The sequence below is a fragment of the Oncorhynchus keta genome, chromosome 4 (assembly GCF_023373465.1).
Source record: "Oncorhynchus keta strain PuntledgeMale-10-30-2019 chromosome 4, Oket_V2, whole genome shotgun sequence".
Classification (NCBI taxonomy): Eukaryota; Metazoa; Chordata; class Actinopteri; order Salmoniformes; family Salmonidae; genus Oncorhynchus; species Oncorhynchus keta.
Genome location: NC_068424.1, coordinates 50,344,924 through 50,358,206, shown reverse-complemented (window position 1 = coordinate 50,358,206; position 13,283 = coordinate 50,344,924). Strand labels below are relative to the sequence as shown.

General features: G+C 48.4%; 1 protein-coding gene across 1 annotated transcript in view; it reads right to left on the bottom strand.

The window, feature by feature from the left end:
- Positions 1–13,283, bottom strand: part of LOC118384025 (dystrophin-related protein 2-like) — a 267,685-nt gene that overhangs the window by 109,851 nt on the left and 144,551 nt on the right. Inside the window, exons 9-11 of the mRNA XM_052509144.1 lie at positions 3,908–3,986; positions 2,731–2,791; positions 742–803 (exon numbers count right to left, since the gene is read on the bottom strand). Of these exons, the coding sequence (XP_052365104.1) occupies positions 742–803; positions 2,731–2,791; positions 3,908–3,986 (202 nt within the window). The remainder of the gene's footprint in view (positions 1–741; positions 804–2,730; positions 2,792–3,907; positions 3,987–13,283) is intronic.

The following is a 13,283-nucleotide window of genomic DNA, read 5'->3' as shown; positions in this document are numbered from 1 at the left end:
AGGGAAGGAGGGAGGGAGGGAAAAATGAAAAAGAGAAGATCAGAGGATGAGGACAAGAGAGAAAACAAACCCCCTTTCTATCCCCTTCTACTCTTCCGTCCCCTCTCTCTCTCTCTCTCTCTCTCTCTCTCTCTCTCTCTCTCTCTCTCTCTCTCTCTCTCTCTCTCTCTCTCTCTCTCTCTCTCTCTCTCTCTCTCTCTCTCTCTCTCTCTCTCTCTCTCTCTCTCTCTCTCTCTGTCTCTCTCTCTGTCTCTCTCTCTGTCTCTCTGTCTCTCTCCCTCTCTCCATCCGTCTTCCTCCAGATGAGACAGACCACCCCTCGTCTGCCCTCATTCTCCCCACATTTATCAGTCCATCAGTGAGTCATTAGCAGGGGCCATGTTTCTACATAATTCCGCTCCCTCCATCTCTGATAGCATCTCAACGTGTGTGTGTGTGTGTGTGTGTGTGTGTGTGTGTGTGTGCGTGCGTGCGTGCGTGCGTGCGTGCGTGTGTGTGGACAACCCCCCTGTCAGATCCCATTAATAAAAGGAATCCGATGCCATTTAATCACAATTAATTTAAATGCAGGAAATAGCTAATCACAGAGCCGACACAGTGTCGTCCATCTCGGGGGTGTCTGAAATACAGGGCCTTAATGAGGTACGGGGTGACGGTGGCGAGGCCCCTGTGGAGATGGCCGGTGAGGGCCTAAGTGGAAAAAGCTCAGAGAGGGGAACTCTTTAATTGTCTCTGTCTTACCCAGTGCCTGGTACAGCTCTGTCATTTTTGGATGATCCCAGCATGTCGTCTGGCCCTGATGGCTGAGGGAGTTGAGGAAGGGAGAGGGGAGAGGGGAGAGGAGAGAGGGGAGAGGAGAGAGGAGAGAGGAGAGAGGGGAGAGGGGAGAGGGGAGAGGAGAGAGGAGAGAGGGGAGAGAGGAGAGGGAGGGAGAGGGGGGAGAGGGGAGAGGGGAGAGGGGAGAGGTGGAGAGGAGAGAGGGGAGAGGAGAGAGGTGGAGAGCAAAGGAGGACAGAGTTACATGAGGAACGAGTAAAGTAGTTAGAGAAGAGGAAAAAGAAACAAAGAGCAAAGAGAAAGAAGAAGAATTTAGAGAGAGGGTGGGGGGGGGGGCAGAGGATAGTGTAGAGAGGAGGAGGAATAGAGAGACAGGTACAGTGTAACAAGGGAGAAAGTAGACAGAGTTGTTTCTAATTATGAGTTTATGAACCTGCAAAGCTCCGACACACAGCAACAACAAGGCAGTAGGACCTATGTTCCACTACGGTCACTCCTCACCCTTCACTGTGTACCAGCTGCTACTACTGCTTCTACTGCTCTGACGGAGCTACGGCAACCATGTAAGAGGCTTCACACAGAGAGCTACTACTGTCTCTACACTTCATTAAACAGACAACCTATCTGAGCACTCAACCCAAATCCCTGCCAGCAACTGCTACATGGAGCAGCGCAGCGCAGGAAAAGGAAAATATATAGGGGAGAAAAAGATAGCCAATAAATAAATGACGAGCACAGTGAAATAAATGAGCGATCCCCGAGCAGGAAGTTTGCCAGGACCCCGGGGCCACTTCACCACCAGCGTTCGTTATTACCTGTGTGAGACTGTTGGAATCGATTAGGTGCCCGACAGAGGGCCCATCAGATATTCCCCTCCAGTGGCACAATTACCTTAGTATGAAGGCGTTCTCTCCAGGTAACTCAACACTGTTCTCCGAGGGATACCTTAGTATGAAGGCGTTCTCTCCAGGTAACTCAACACTGTTCTCCGAGGGATACCTTAGTATGAATGCGTTCTCTCCAGGTAACTCAACACTGTTCTCCGAGGGATACCTTAGTATGAATGCGTTCTCTCCAGGTAACTCAACACTGTTCTCCGAGGGATACCTTAGTATGAATGCGTTCTCTCCAGGTAACTCAACACTGTTCTCCGAGGGATACCTTAGTATGAATGCGTTCTCTCCAGGTAACTCAACACTGTTCTCCGAGGGATACCTTAGTATGAATGCGTTCTCTCCAGGTAACTCAACACTGTTCTCCGAGGGATACCTTAGTATGAATGCGTTCTCTCCAGGTAACTCAACACTGTTCTCCGAGGGATACCTTAGTATGAATGCGTTCTCTCCAGGTAACTCAACACTGTTCTCCGAGGGATACCTTAGTATGAAGGCGTTCTCTCCAGGTAACTCAACACTGTTCTCCGAGGGATACCTTAGTATGAAGGCGTTCTCTCCAGGTAACTCAACACTGTTCTCCGAGGGATACCTTAGTATGAATGCGTTCTCTCCAGGTAACTCAATACTGTTCTCCGAGGGATACCTTAGTATGAATGCGTTCTCTCCAGGTAACTCAACACTGTTCTCCGAGGGATACCTTAGTATGAAGGCGTTCTCTCCAGGTAACTCAACACTGTTCTCCGAGGGATACCTTAGTATGAATGCGTTCTCTCCAGGTAACTCAACACTGTTCTCCGAGGGATACCTTAGTATGAAGGCGTTCTCTCCAGGTAACTCAACACTGTTCTCCGAGGGATACCTTAGTATGAATGCGTTCTCTCCAGGTAACTCAATACTGCCATCTCAAGCAAAGTGAATGTCTTTTCCCAACAACGACCTAAGGACCTTTTTTCTCCACACACTTTTGGACTGTCTGCACTCATGTCCCCCAGTTGGACTTAATGTACTACACATACACACACAGACCCCCCACACACACACACGCAGTTGGACTTACTTGATGTAGTAGGGCACTTTGTTTGGAGAGATGGCGCGTTCCCAGGGTATCTGCACTGAACCTGAAAGTGAGGGGGAAATCAATTGCTGAGGCACATCAAGCATGAAAAGCCATTTGCACATAACCACTGACCATGCTCATGTCCCAAATGGCACCCTATTCCCTATTTAGTGCATTTAGTGGACAACTTTTGACCAGGGCCCTATGGGTATAGTGCACTAAATAGGGGGAAAGGGTGCCATTTGGGGCATGATCTGCATCAACCCAGACCGTCTGTGAACATTCAGGCACCACAGAGGGAGAGCTGCGTCACATAACAGGTGAGCTACAGCTGAATGAAGGGAAAAGCAGCCTTTTGTGTCCAGTCTCAGAGAGGATTTGGTTGTTTGCAAAGGCTAATGGGATATATGGGAGACGGAGGAGGAATATTGACAAGACCCATTCAATGTAGCATTTTAGCAGTAAACTACAGGGGTAAGCTAGCTGGGAATGGAATATGCTAGACTGGAATGGCTGGGAAGTTAAGGGAGACACACACACACAAGGACACCGTCACAATGAACACATTGAGGCAGCTACACACACACACACACACACACACACACACACACACACACACACACACACACACACACATTCCTGGCAGGGATAAAGAGATCAGCCCCAGAAGCATGACAGTGCTGACACAGCAGAGCTGGATGGGGGGGGGGGAATCGAGGACAGTAGGGGTTCCCTTTTACTACCACCACAATCACAGAGCAGCATGCACACACACACACACACACACACACACACACACACACACACACACACACACACACACACACACACACACACACACACACACACACACACACACACACACACACACACACACACACACACACACACACGTGACTGAGCACAGACACACAATACTGCTGCTGTGACTCAGTGGGGGCTCAAGGTACAAAGCCTGCCCCCTCGTCACACGACCCAGACGACACAGTCACACACACAGCCTCACACTGTGACCAACCATGTTCTAGTCCCCCCTACAACCCCCCTCCCCCCTCCCCATCCGCATTTTCAACATCCCGCCCCCATCCTGCCCCCAGCCACTATACAGGCATAGCACAGCGTGGCACAGAGCATCACAGCACCCGGCACCAGCTTCTAATGAATGTGGAGCCTTTACTGGAGAGGAAGTGCTGGGATCCAGGACCAAAGTCTCTATGGGCATCCTGCAGCTGCTTCAGACGCTCTTCAATGGAGCCCTGCGAGGAGACATACATTTACATTACATTACACACACATACACACATTTACATGACATTGAATTATACACACACACACGCACACAAACACACACGCAAACACAGCGCGGGCAAAATTCAATTACATTTGATCAAAAGAATCAAAGAGAATAACGGAACCGTCTTTATCTCATCTCACACCCGCTACAAACACACACAGACATCTCCCTCCTCTCCTCATCCTTCGTTTGGCAGTTAGATAGGGCTATGGGAAAAATGTAAACATTGACACACCTCCCCTGCCACCTTGCCACAGCCCTTTGAAGAGCATTGAGTATGGAAAGACGTCACTGAATCCACTCCGATCTGTTAGGGTCTTTTTAAATGAGGACAGTCATTTCACAGTAAGCTGTGTATCGGAATAGAGGTGTGGGGGTGTGTGTCAACAAGGGAGAGGGATTTGAGTTCATGAAAATAAGGTGTGCCATTCATTGTCTCTGTACGGTGTGTTTTTGTCGATGTGGCTGTCCCAAAAGGGATTTGTTGAGGACTAATCCTGGTTTATTTACAAGGTATTCGATTCAGCATGTAAATCATTGTCAGAGGATGTCGAAACAGCTCCACAAACAAAGGGCGCTAAATCCACTCACCAAGGCCGGCCCTGGCCTTTTGGGGCCCTAAGCGAGAATTGGTTGGGGGGCTCCCCTTCCTCGTGGGTAAAACATTTTAGTGGCCCTCTTGTTGGCGGAGAGAAAAAATGTATGTATTAAAAGCTACAATTCTACACATTTTGCCAAGACTTACCATGTTAATGACATCGGAGTGAGAGTGACTAACAGAATCAATAGGGGACCCCTGGATACCTGCCCTGCGTGATTACTACAAATATAGATTGCTGGCTAGACTAATTTACCAATCTAAAAATTGTTAGCTGACATGCTAATTGAGTGCCTGTCAGTGACTGACAGAACAAGACAAAAACTACTGCACAGCCAAATAAAAAACATTGCACTGTGTGTATTCTACTATTCTAACTCTCAACAGTAAGTCGAGACCCAGACTGAATTCCTAAAGAAATGTGTATATACACTGAATGTACAAAACATTAGGACCACCATTGGAGTCGTCAGGCATGGACTCTACAAGATATCGAAAACGTTCCACAGGGATGCTGGCCCATGTTGACTCCAATGCTTCCCTCAGTTGTGTCAAGTTCACTGGATGTCCTTTGGGTGTTTGGACCATTCTTGATACACGCGGGAAACTGTTGAGCGTGAAAAACCCAGCAGCTTTGCAGTTCTTGACACACTCAAACCTTTGCGCCGAGCACTTGCTACCTACCATATCCCGTTCAAAGGCACTTTAATATTTTGTCTTGCCCATTCATCCATGTCTGAATTGTCTCAAGGCTTAAAATTCCTTCTTTAACCTGTCTCCTCCCCTTCATCTACACTGTTTGAAGGTGGCATCAATAAGGGATCACAGCTTTCAACTGGATTCACCTGGTCAGTCTATGTCATGGAAAGAGCAGGTGTTTCTAATGTTTTGTACACTCAGTGTATATATGTACACCACATGACCAGAAGTATGTGGACACGCTCGTCAAAGATCTCATTCCAAAATAATGGGGATTAATATGGTGTTGGTCCCCCCTTTGCTGCCATAACAGCCTCCACTCTTCTGGGAAGGCTTTCCACTACTAGATGTTGAAACATTGCTGCGGGGACTTGCTTCCATTCAGCAACAAGAGCATTAGTGAGGTCGGGCACTGATGTTGGGCGATTAGGACTGGCTTGCAGTCGGCGTTGCAATTCATACCAAAGGTGTTCGATAGGGTTGAGGTCAGGGCTCTTCCGGCCAGTCAAGTTCTTCCACACTGATCTCGACAAACCATTTATGGACCTCGCTTTGTGCACAGGGGCATTCTCATGTCGAAACAGGAAAGGGCCTTCCCCAAACTGTTACCACAAAGTTGGAAGCACAGAATCGTCTAGAATGTCATTGTATACTGCAGTGTTTAGATTTCCCTTCATTGGAACTAAGGAGCTTGAACCATGAAAAATAGCCACAGACCATTATTCCTCATCCACCAAACTTTACAGTTGGCACTCTGCATTCGGGGCAGGTAGCGTTCTCCAGGCATCCGCCAAGCCAAGATTAATCCGTCAGACTGCCAGATGGTGAAGCGTGATCCATCACTCCAGAGAACCCATTTCCACTGCTCCAGAATCCAATGGCGGCGAGCTTTATACTACTACAGCCGATGCTTGGCATTGCACATGGAGATCTTAGGCTTGTGTGGGGATGCTCGGCCATGGAAACCTATTTCATGAGGTTCCAGATTAACAGTTCTTGTGCTAACGTTGCTTCCAGAGGCCGTTTGGAACTTGGTAATGAGTGTTGCAACCGAGGACAGACAATTTTATGCGCTTCAGCACTCAGCAGTCCCAATCTGTGAGCTTGTGTGGCCTACCACTTCGCCGGCTGAGCCGTTGTTGCTCCTAGACGTCTCCACTTCACAATAACAGCACTTACAGTTGACCAGGGCAGCTCTAGCAGGGCTGGAATTTGAGGAATTGACTTGTTGCAACGAAGCCACGTTGAAAGTCACTGAGCTCTTCAGTAAGGAAATTGGATGGCTGTGTACTCGTTTTTATACACTTGTCAGCAACGGGTGTGGCTGAAATAGCCGAATCCACTAATTTGAAGGGTTGTCCACATACTTTTGTATATACAATTCCAGTCAAAAGCAGCCAACAAGCACTGTTTGGTAAAATACCAAATCCATATTATGGCAAGAACAAGCTAAGAGAAACGACAGTCCATCATTACGTTAACACACGAAGGTCAGTCAATATGGAAAATGTCAAGAAAGTTTCTTCAAGTGCAGTTTCAAAAACCATCAAGCGCTATGATGAAACTGGCTCTCATGAGGACCGCCACAGGAAAGGAAGACCCAGAGTTACCTCTGCTGCAGAGGATAAGTTCATTAGAGTTACCAGACTCAGAAATTGCAGCCCAAATAAATGCTTCAGGGTGTTGAAGTAACAGACACGTCTCAACATCACCTGTTCAGAGGAGACTGCGTGAATCAGGCTTTCACGGTCCAATTGCTGCAAAGCAAAGAAACCATTACTAAAGGACACCAATAAGAAGGAACTTGTTTGGGCCAAGAAACATGAGCAATGGACATTAAACAGGTGAAAATGTGTCCTTTAGTCTGGACTCCAAATTTGAGATTTTTTGGTTCCAACCACTGTGTCTTTGTGAGACGCAATGTGCGTGAATGGATTATCTCCGCATGTGTGGTACCCACTGTAACGCATGGAGTAGGAGGAGTTATGGTGTTGGTGTGCTTTGCTGGTGACACTGTCTGTGATTTATTTAAAATTCAAGGCACTCTTAACCAGCATGGCTACCACAGCATTCTGCAGAGATACACCATCCCATCTGCTTTGAGCTTAGTGGGACTATCATTTGTATTTCAAAAGGACACTGACCCAGCACACTTCCGGGCTGTGTAAGGACTATTTGACCAAGAAGGAGAGTGATGGAGTGCTGCATCAGATGACCTGGCTTCCACACTCCCCCGACCCCATTGAGATGGTTTGGGATGAGTCGGACCACAGCGTGAAGGAAAAGCAGCCGACAACTGCTCAGCATATGTGGGAACTCCTTCAAGACTGTTGGATAAGCATTCCAGGTGAAGCTGGTTGAGAGAATGCCAAGAGTGTTAAAAGCTGGCATTAAGGCAAAGGGTGGCTACTTGATTTGTTTAACACTTATTTGGTTACTACATGATTCCATATGTGCTTTTTGATGTCTTCACTATTATTCTACAATGTAGAAAATAGTAAAAATAAAGAAAAACTCTTTAACGAGTGGGTGTTCTAAAACTTTTGACCAGTAGTATATATGTAAATATATTTATCGTTTTTTGGGTCGGGGGCCCCTTAGTGCTGGGGGCGCTAAGCGGCCACTTATGTCACTTATGCCTGGAGCTGGCCCTGCCAATCACACTGAGAAAGAGAGTGAGATAGAACAAGGCACAGTTATCCCGAGGCACTTCAAGGACAAGCAAGCCCAACGAGCTGAGATGAGAAGTTAGCATTATGGAGAGGAAAACATTGCCATTGCTCAACATACACACGGCTGTGCACACTGGCTCGCCCAAATGAATAAGGCAGGATGCGCTCAAGCCTACGCAGATTGCTTCAGACTAATTTGGAGCAGTTGGAATGCTGCAAGGAGATGTCGTTGCCAACTCTGCAGCGTACTACCATCTATCTCCACTACCGCTAGACTACTAGGCTAACGGACGTTTGCAGCGGAATTACTAAATTATTCAAGACCAAAAATATTAGAGTATCAGCCTTAAAGGAAAAATGCATTACGTCTGTGTCACAGCAGAGAGAGAGCAGCAGCAGCAACATATGATGTTATTCAAATGACAGGGATTTAGCATCACATTATTCAACAGGAGAATGAGGGGAAGAGGAGAGTGAGAGGGAGAGAGAGGGGGGTGGCGTTCAATAGGTTTCTGTGTTCTTACTTTGGCAACGGAAGACAGACTAATCACTGAATAGAATTATTGAATTGAGAGAGACAGTAAGAGAAAGGACAAGAGAGACAGAGCAAGAAAATGGTAACACAGAAGGAGCAGGGGAGAAAGAGCAACACACAAGGAGCAGGGGAGAAAGAGCAACACACAAGGAGCAGGGGAGAAAGAGCAACACACAAGGAGCAGGGGAGAAAGAGTAACACACGAGGAACGGGAGAGAAAGAGCAACACACAAAGAGCAGGGGAGAAAGAGCAACATACAGCGAGCAGGAGAGAAAGAGCAACACACAAGGAGCAGGGGAGAAAGAGCAACATACAGGGAGCAGGAGAGAAAGAGCAACACACAAGGAGCAGGGGAGAAAGAGCAACATGCAGGGAGCAGGAGAGAAAGAGCAACACACAAGGAGCAGGGGAGAAAGAGCAACACACAAGGAGCAGGGGAGAAAGAGCAATACACAAGGAGCAGGGGAGAAAGAGCAACATACAGGGAGCAGGAGAGAAAGAGCAACACACAAGGAGCAGGGGAGAAAGAGTAACATACAGGGAGCAGGGGAGAAAGAGCAACACACAAGGAGCAGGAGAGAAAGAGCAACACACAAGGAGCAGGGGAGAAAGAGTAACATAAAGGGAGCAGGGGAGAAAGAACAACATACAGGGAGCAGGAGAGAAAGAGCAACACACAAGGAACAGGAGAGAAAGAGCAACACACAAGGAGCAGGGGAGAAAGAGCAACATACAGGGAGCAGGAGAGAAAGAGCAACACACAAGGAGCAGGGGAGAAAGAGTAACATGCAGGGAGCAGGGGAGAAAGAGCAACACACAAGGAGCAGGGGAGAAAGAGCAATACACAAGGAGCAGGGGAGAAAGAGCAACATACAGGGAGCAGGAGAGAAAGAGCAACACACAAGGAGCAGGGGAGAAAGAGTAACATACAGGGAGCAGGGGAGAAAGAGCAACACACAAGGAGCAGGAGAGAAAGAGCAACACACAAGGAGCAGGGGAGAAAGAGTAACATACAGGGAGCAGGGGAGAAAGAACAACATACAGGGAGCAGGAGAGAAAGAGCAACACACAAGGAGCAGGGGAGAAAGAGTAACATACAGGGAGCAGGGGAGAAAGAGTAACACACAAGGAGCAGGAGAGAAAGAGCAACACACAAGGAGCAGGGGAGAAAGAGCAACACACAAGGAGCAGGGGAGAAAGAGCAACACACAAGGAACAGGAGAGAAAGAGCAACACAGGGAACAGAGGAGAAAGAGCAACATACAGGGAGCAGGAGAGAAAGAGCAACACACAAGGAGCAGGGGAGAAAGAGTAAAACAGGGAACAGAGGAGAAAGAGCAACATACAGGGAGCAGGAGAGAAAGAGCAACACACAAGGAGCAGGGGAGAAAGAGCAACATACAGGGAGCAGGAGAGAAAGAGCAACACACAAGGAGCAGGGGAGAAAGAGTAACATGCAGGGAGCAGGGGAGAAAGAGCAACACACAAGGAGCAGGGGAGAAAGAGCAACATACAGGGAGCAGGGGAGAAAGAGTAACACACAAGGAGCAGGAGAGAAAGAGCAACACACAAGGAGCAGGCGAGAAAGAGCAACACACAAGGAGCAGGGGAGAAAGAGCAACACACAAGGAGCAGGGGAGAAAGAGCAACACACAAGGAGCAGGAGAGAAAGAGCAACACACAAGGAGCAGGGGAGAAAGAGCAACACACAAGGAGCAGGAGAGAAAGAGCAACACACAAGGAGCAGGAGAGAAAGAGAAACACATAAGGAGCAGGTGAGAAAGAGCAACACACAAGGAGCAGGAGAGAAAGAGAAACACATAAGGAGCAGGTGAGAAAGAGCAACACACAAGGAGCAGGGGAGAAAGAGCAACACACAAGGAGCAGGAGAGAAAGAGAAACACATAAGGAGCAGGTGAGAAAGAGCAACACACAAGGAGCAGGAGAGAAAGAGAAACACACAAGGAGCAGGAGAGAAAGAGCAACACACAAGGAGCAGGCGAGAAAGAGCAACACACAAGGAGCAGGGGAGAAAGAGCAACACACAAGGAGCAGGGGAGAAAGAGCAACACACAAGGAGCAGGAGAGAAAGAGCAACACACAAGGAGCAGGGGAGAAAGAGCAACACACAAGGAGCAGGAGAGAAAGAGCAACACACAAGGAGCAGGGGAGAAAGAGAAACATACAGGGAGCAGGGGAGAAAGAGCAACACACAAGGAGCAGGAGAGAAAGAGAAACACATAAGGAGCAGGTGAGAAAGAGCAACACACAAGGAGCAGGGGAGAAAGAGCAACACACAAGGAGCAGGGGAGAAAGAGCGACACACAAGGAGCAGGGGAGAAAGAGCAACACACAAGGAGCAGGGGAGAAAGAGTAACACACAAGGAGCAGGAGAGAAAGAGAAACACACAAGGAGCAGGGGAGAAAGAGCAACACACAAGGAGCAGGGGAGAAAGAGCAACACACAAGGAGCAGGAGAGAAAGAGCAACACACAAGGAGCAGGGGAGAAAGAGTAACATACAGGGAACAGGGGAGAAAGAGCAACACACAAGGAGCAGGAGAGAAAGAGAAACACACAAGGAGCAGGGGAGAAAGAGTAACATACAGGCAGCAGGGGAGAAAGAGCAACACACAAGGAGCAGGGGAGAAAGAGCAACACACAAGGAGCAGGGGAGAAAGAGCAACACACAAGGAGCAGGGGAGAAAGAGCAACACAGGGAATAGAGGAGAAAGAGCAACACAGAGAACAGAGGAGAAAGAGCAACACAGGGAACAGAGGAGAAAGAGCAACACAGAACAGAGGAGAAAGAGCAACACAGGGAACAGAGGAGAAAGAGCAACACAAAGAACAGATGAGAAAGAGCAACACAGGGAACAGAGGAGAAAGAGCAACACAGGGAACAGAGGAGAAAGAGCAACACAGGGAACAGAGGAGAAAGAGCAACACAGGGAACAGAGGAGAAAGAGCAACACAGGGAACAGAGGAGAAAGAGCAACACACAAGGAGCAGGGGAGAAAGAGTAACACATGGAACAAAGGAGAAAGAGCAACACATGGAGCAGGGGAGAAAGAGCAACACAGGGAACAGAGGAGAAAGAGCAACACAGGGAACAGAGGAGAAAGAGCAACACACAAGGAGCAGGGGAGAAAGAGTAACACAGGGAACAGAGGAGAAAGAGCAACACACATGGAACAGAGGAGAAAGAGCAACACATGGAACAGAGGAGAAAGAGCAACACATGGAACAGAGGAGAAAGAGCAACACACACGGAGCAGGGGAGAAAGAGCAACACATGGAACAGAGGAGAAAGAGCAACACACACGGAGCAGGGGAGAAAGAGCAACACAGGGAACAGAGGAGAAAGAGCAACACAGGTAACAGAGGAGAAAGAGCAACACACAAGGAGCAGGGGAGAAAGAGCAACACATGGAACAGAGGAGAAAGAGCAACACACAAGGAGCAGGGGAGAAAGAGCAACACAGGGAACATAGGAGAAAGAGCAACACACAAGGAGCAGGGGAGAAAGAGCAACACACAAGGAGCAGGGGAGAAAGAGCAACACAGAGAACAGAGGAGAAAGAGCAACACAGGGAGCAGAGGAGAAAGAGCAACACAGGGAACAGAGGAGAAAGAGCAACACAGGGAACAGAGGAGAAAGAGCAACACAGGGAACAGAGGAGAAAGAGCAACACAGGGAACAGGGGAGAAAGAGCAACACAGGGAACAGAGGAGAAAGAGCAACACACAGGGAGCAGGGGAGAAAGAGCAACACACGGAACAGAGGAGAAAGAGCAACACACAAGGAGCAGGGGAGAAAGAGCAACACACAAGGAGCAGGGGAGAAAGAGCAACACAGAGAACAGAGGAGAAAGAGCAACACATGGAACAGAGGAGAAAGAGCAACACACACGGAGCAGGGGAGAAAGAGCAACACATGGAACAGAGGAGAAAGAGCAACACATGGAACAGAGGAGAAAGAGCAACACACACGGAGCAGGGGAGAAAGAGCAACACATGGAACAGAGGAGAAAGAGCAACACATGGAACAGAGGAGAAAGAGCAACACAGAGAACAGAGGAGAAAGAGCAACACATGGAACAGAGGAGAAAGAGCAACACACACGGAGCAGGGGAGAAAGAGCAACACATGGAACAGAGGAGAAAGAGCAACACAGGGAACAGAGGAGAAAGAGCAACACACATGGAGCAGGGGAGAAAGAGCAACACATGGAACAGAGGAGAAAGAGCAACACACAAGGAGCAGGGGAGAAAGAGCAACACACAAGGAGCAGGGGAGAAAGAGCAACACAGAGAACAGAGGAGAAAGAGCAACACATGGAACAGAGGAGAAAAAGCAACACATGGAACAGAGGAGAAAGAGCAACACAGGGAACAGAGGAGAAAGAGCAACACGGAGAACAGAGGAGAAAGAGCAACACAGGGAGCAGAGGAGAAAGAGCAACACAAAGAACAGAGGAGAAAGAGCAACACAGGGAGCAGAGGAGAAAGAGCAACACAAAGAACAGAGGAGAAAGAGCAACACAGGGAACAGAGGAGAAAGAGCGACACAGGGAACAGAGGAGAAAGAGCAACACAGGGAGCAGAGGAGAAAGAGCAACACAATGAACAGAGGAGAAAGAGCAACACAGGGAACAGAGGAGAAAGAGCGACACAGGGAACAGAGGAGAAAGAGCAACACAGGGAACAGAGGAGAAAGAGCAACACAGGGAACAGAGGAGAAAGAGCAACACAG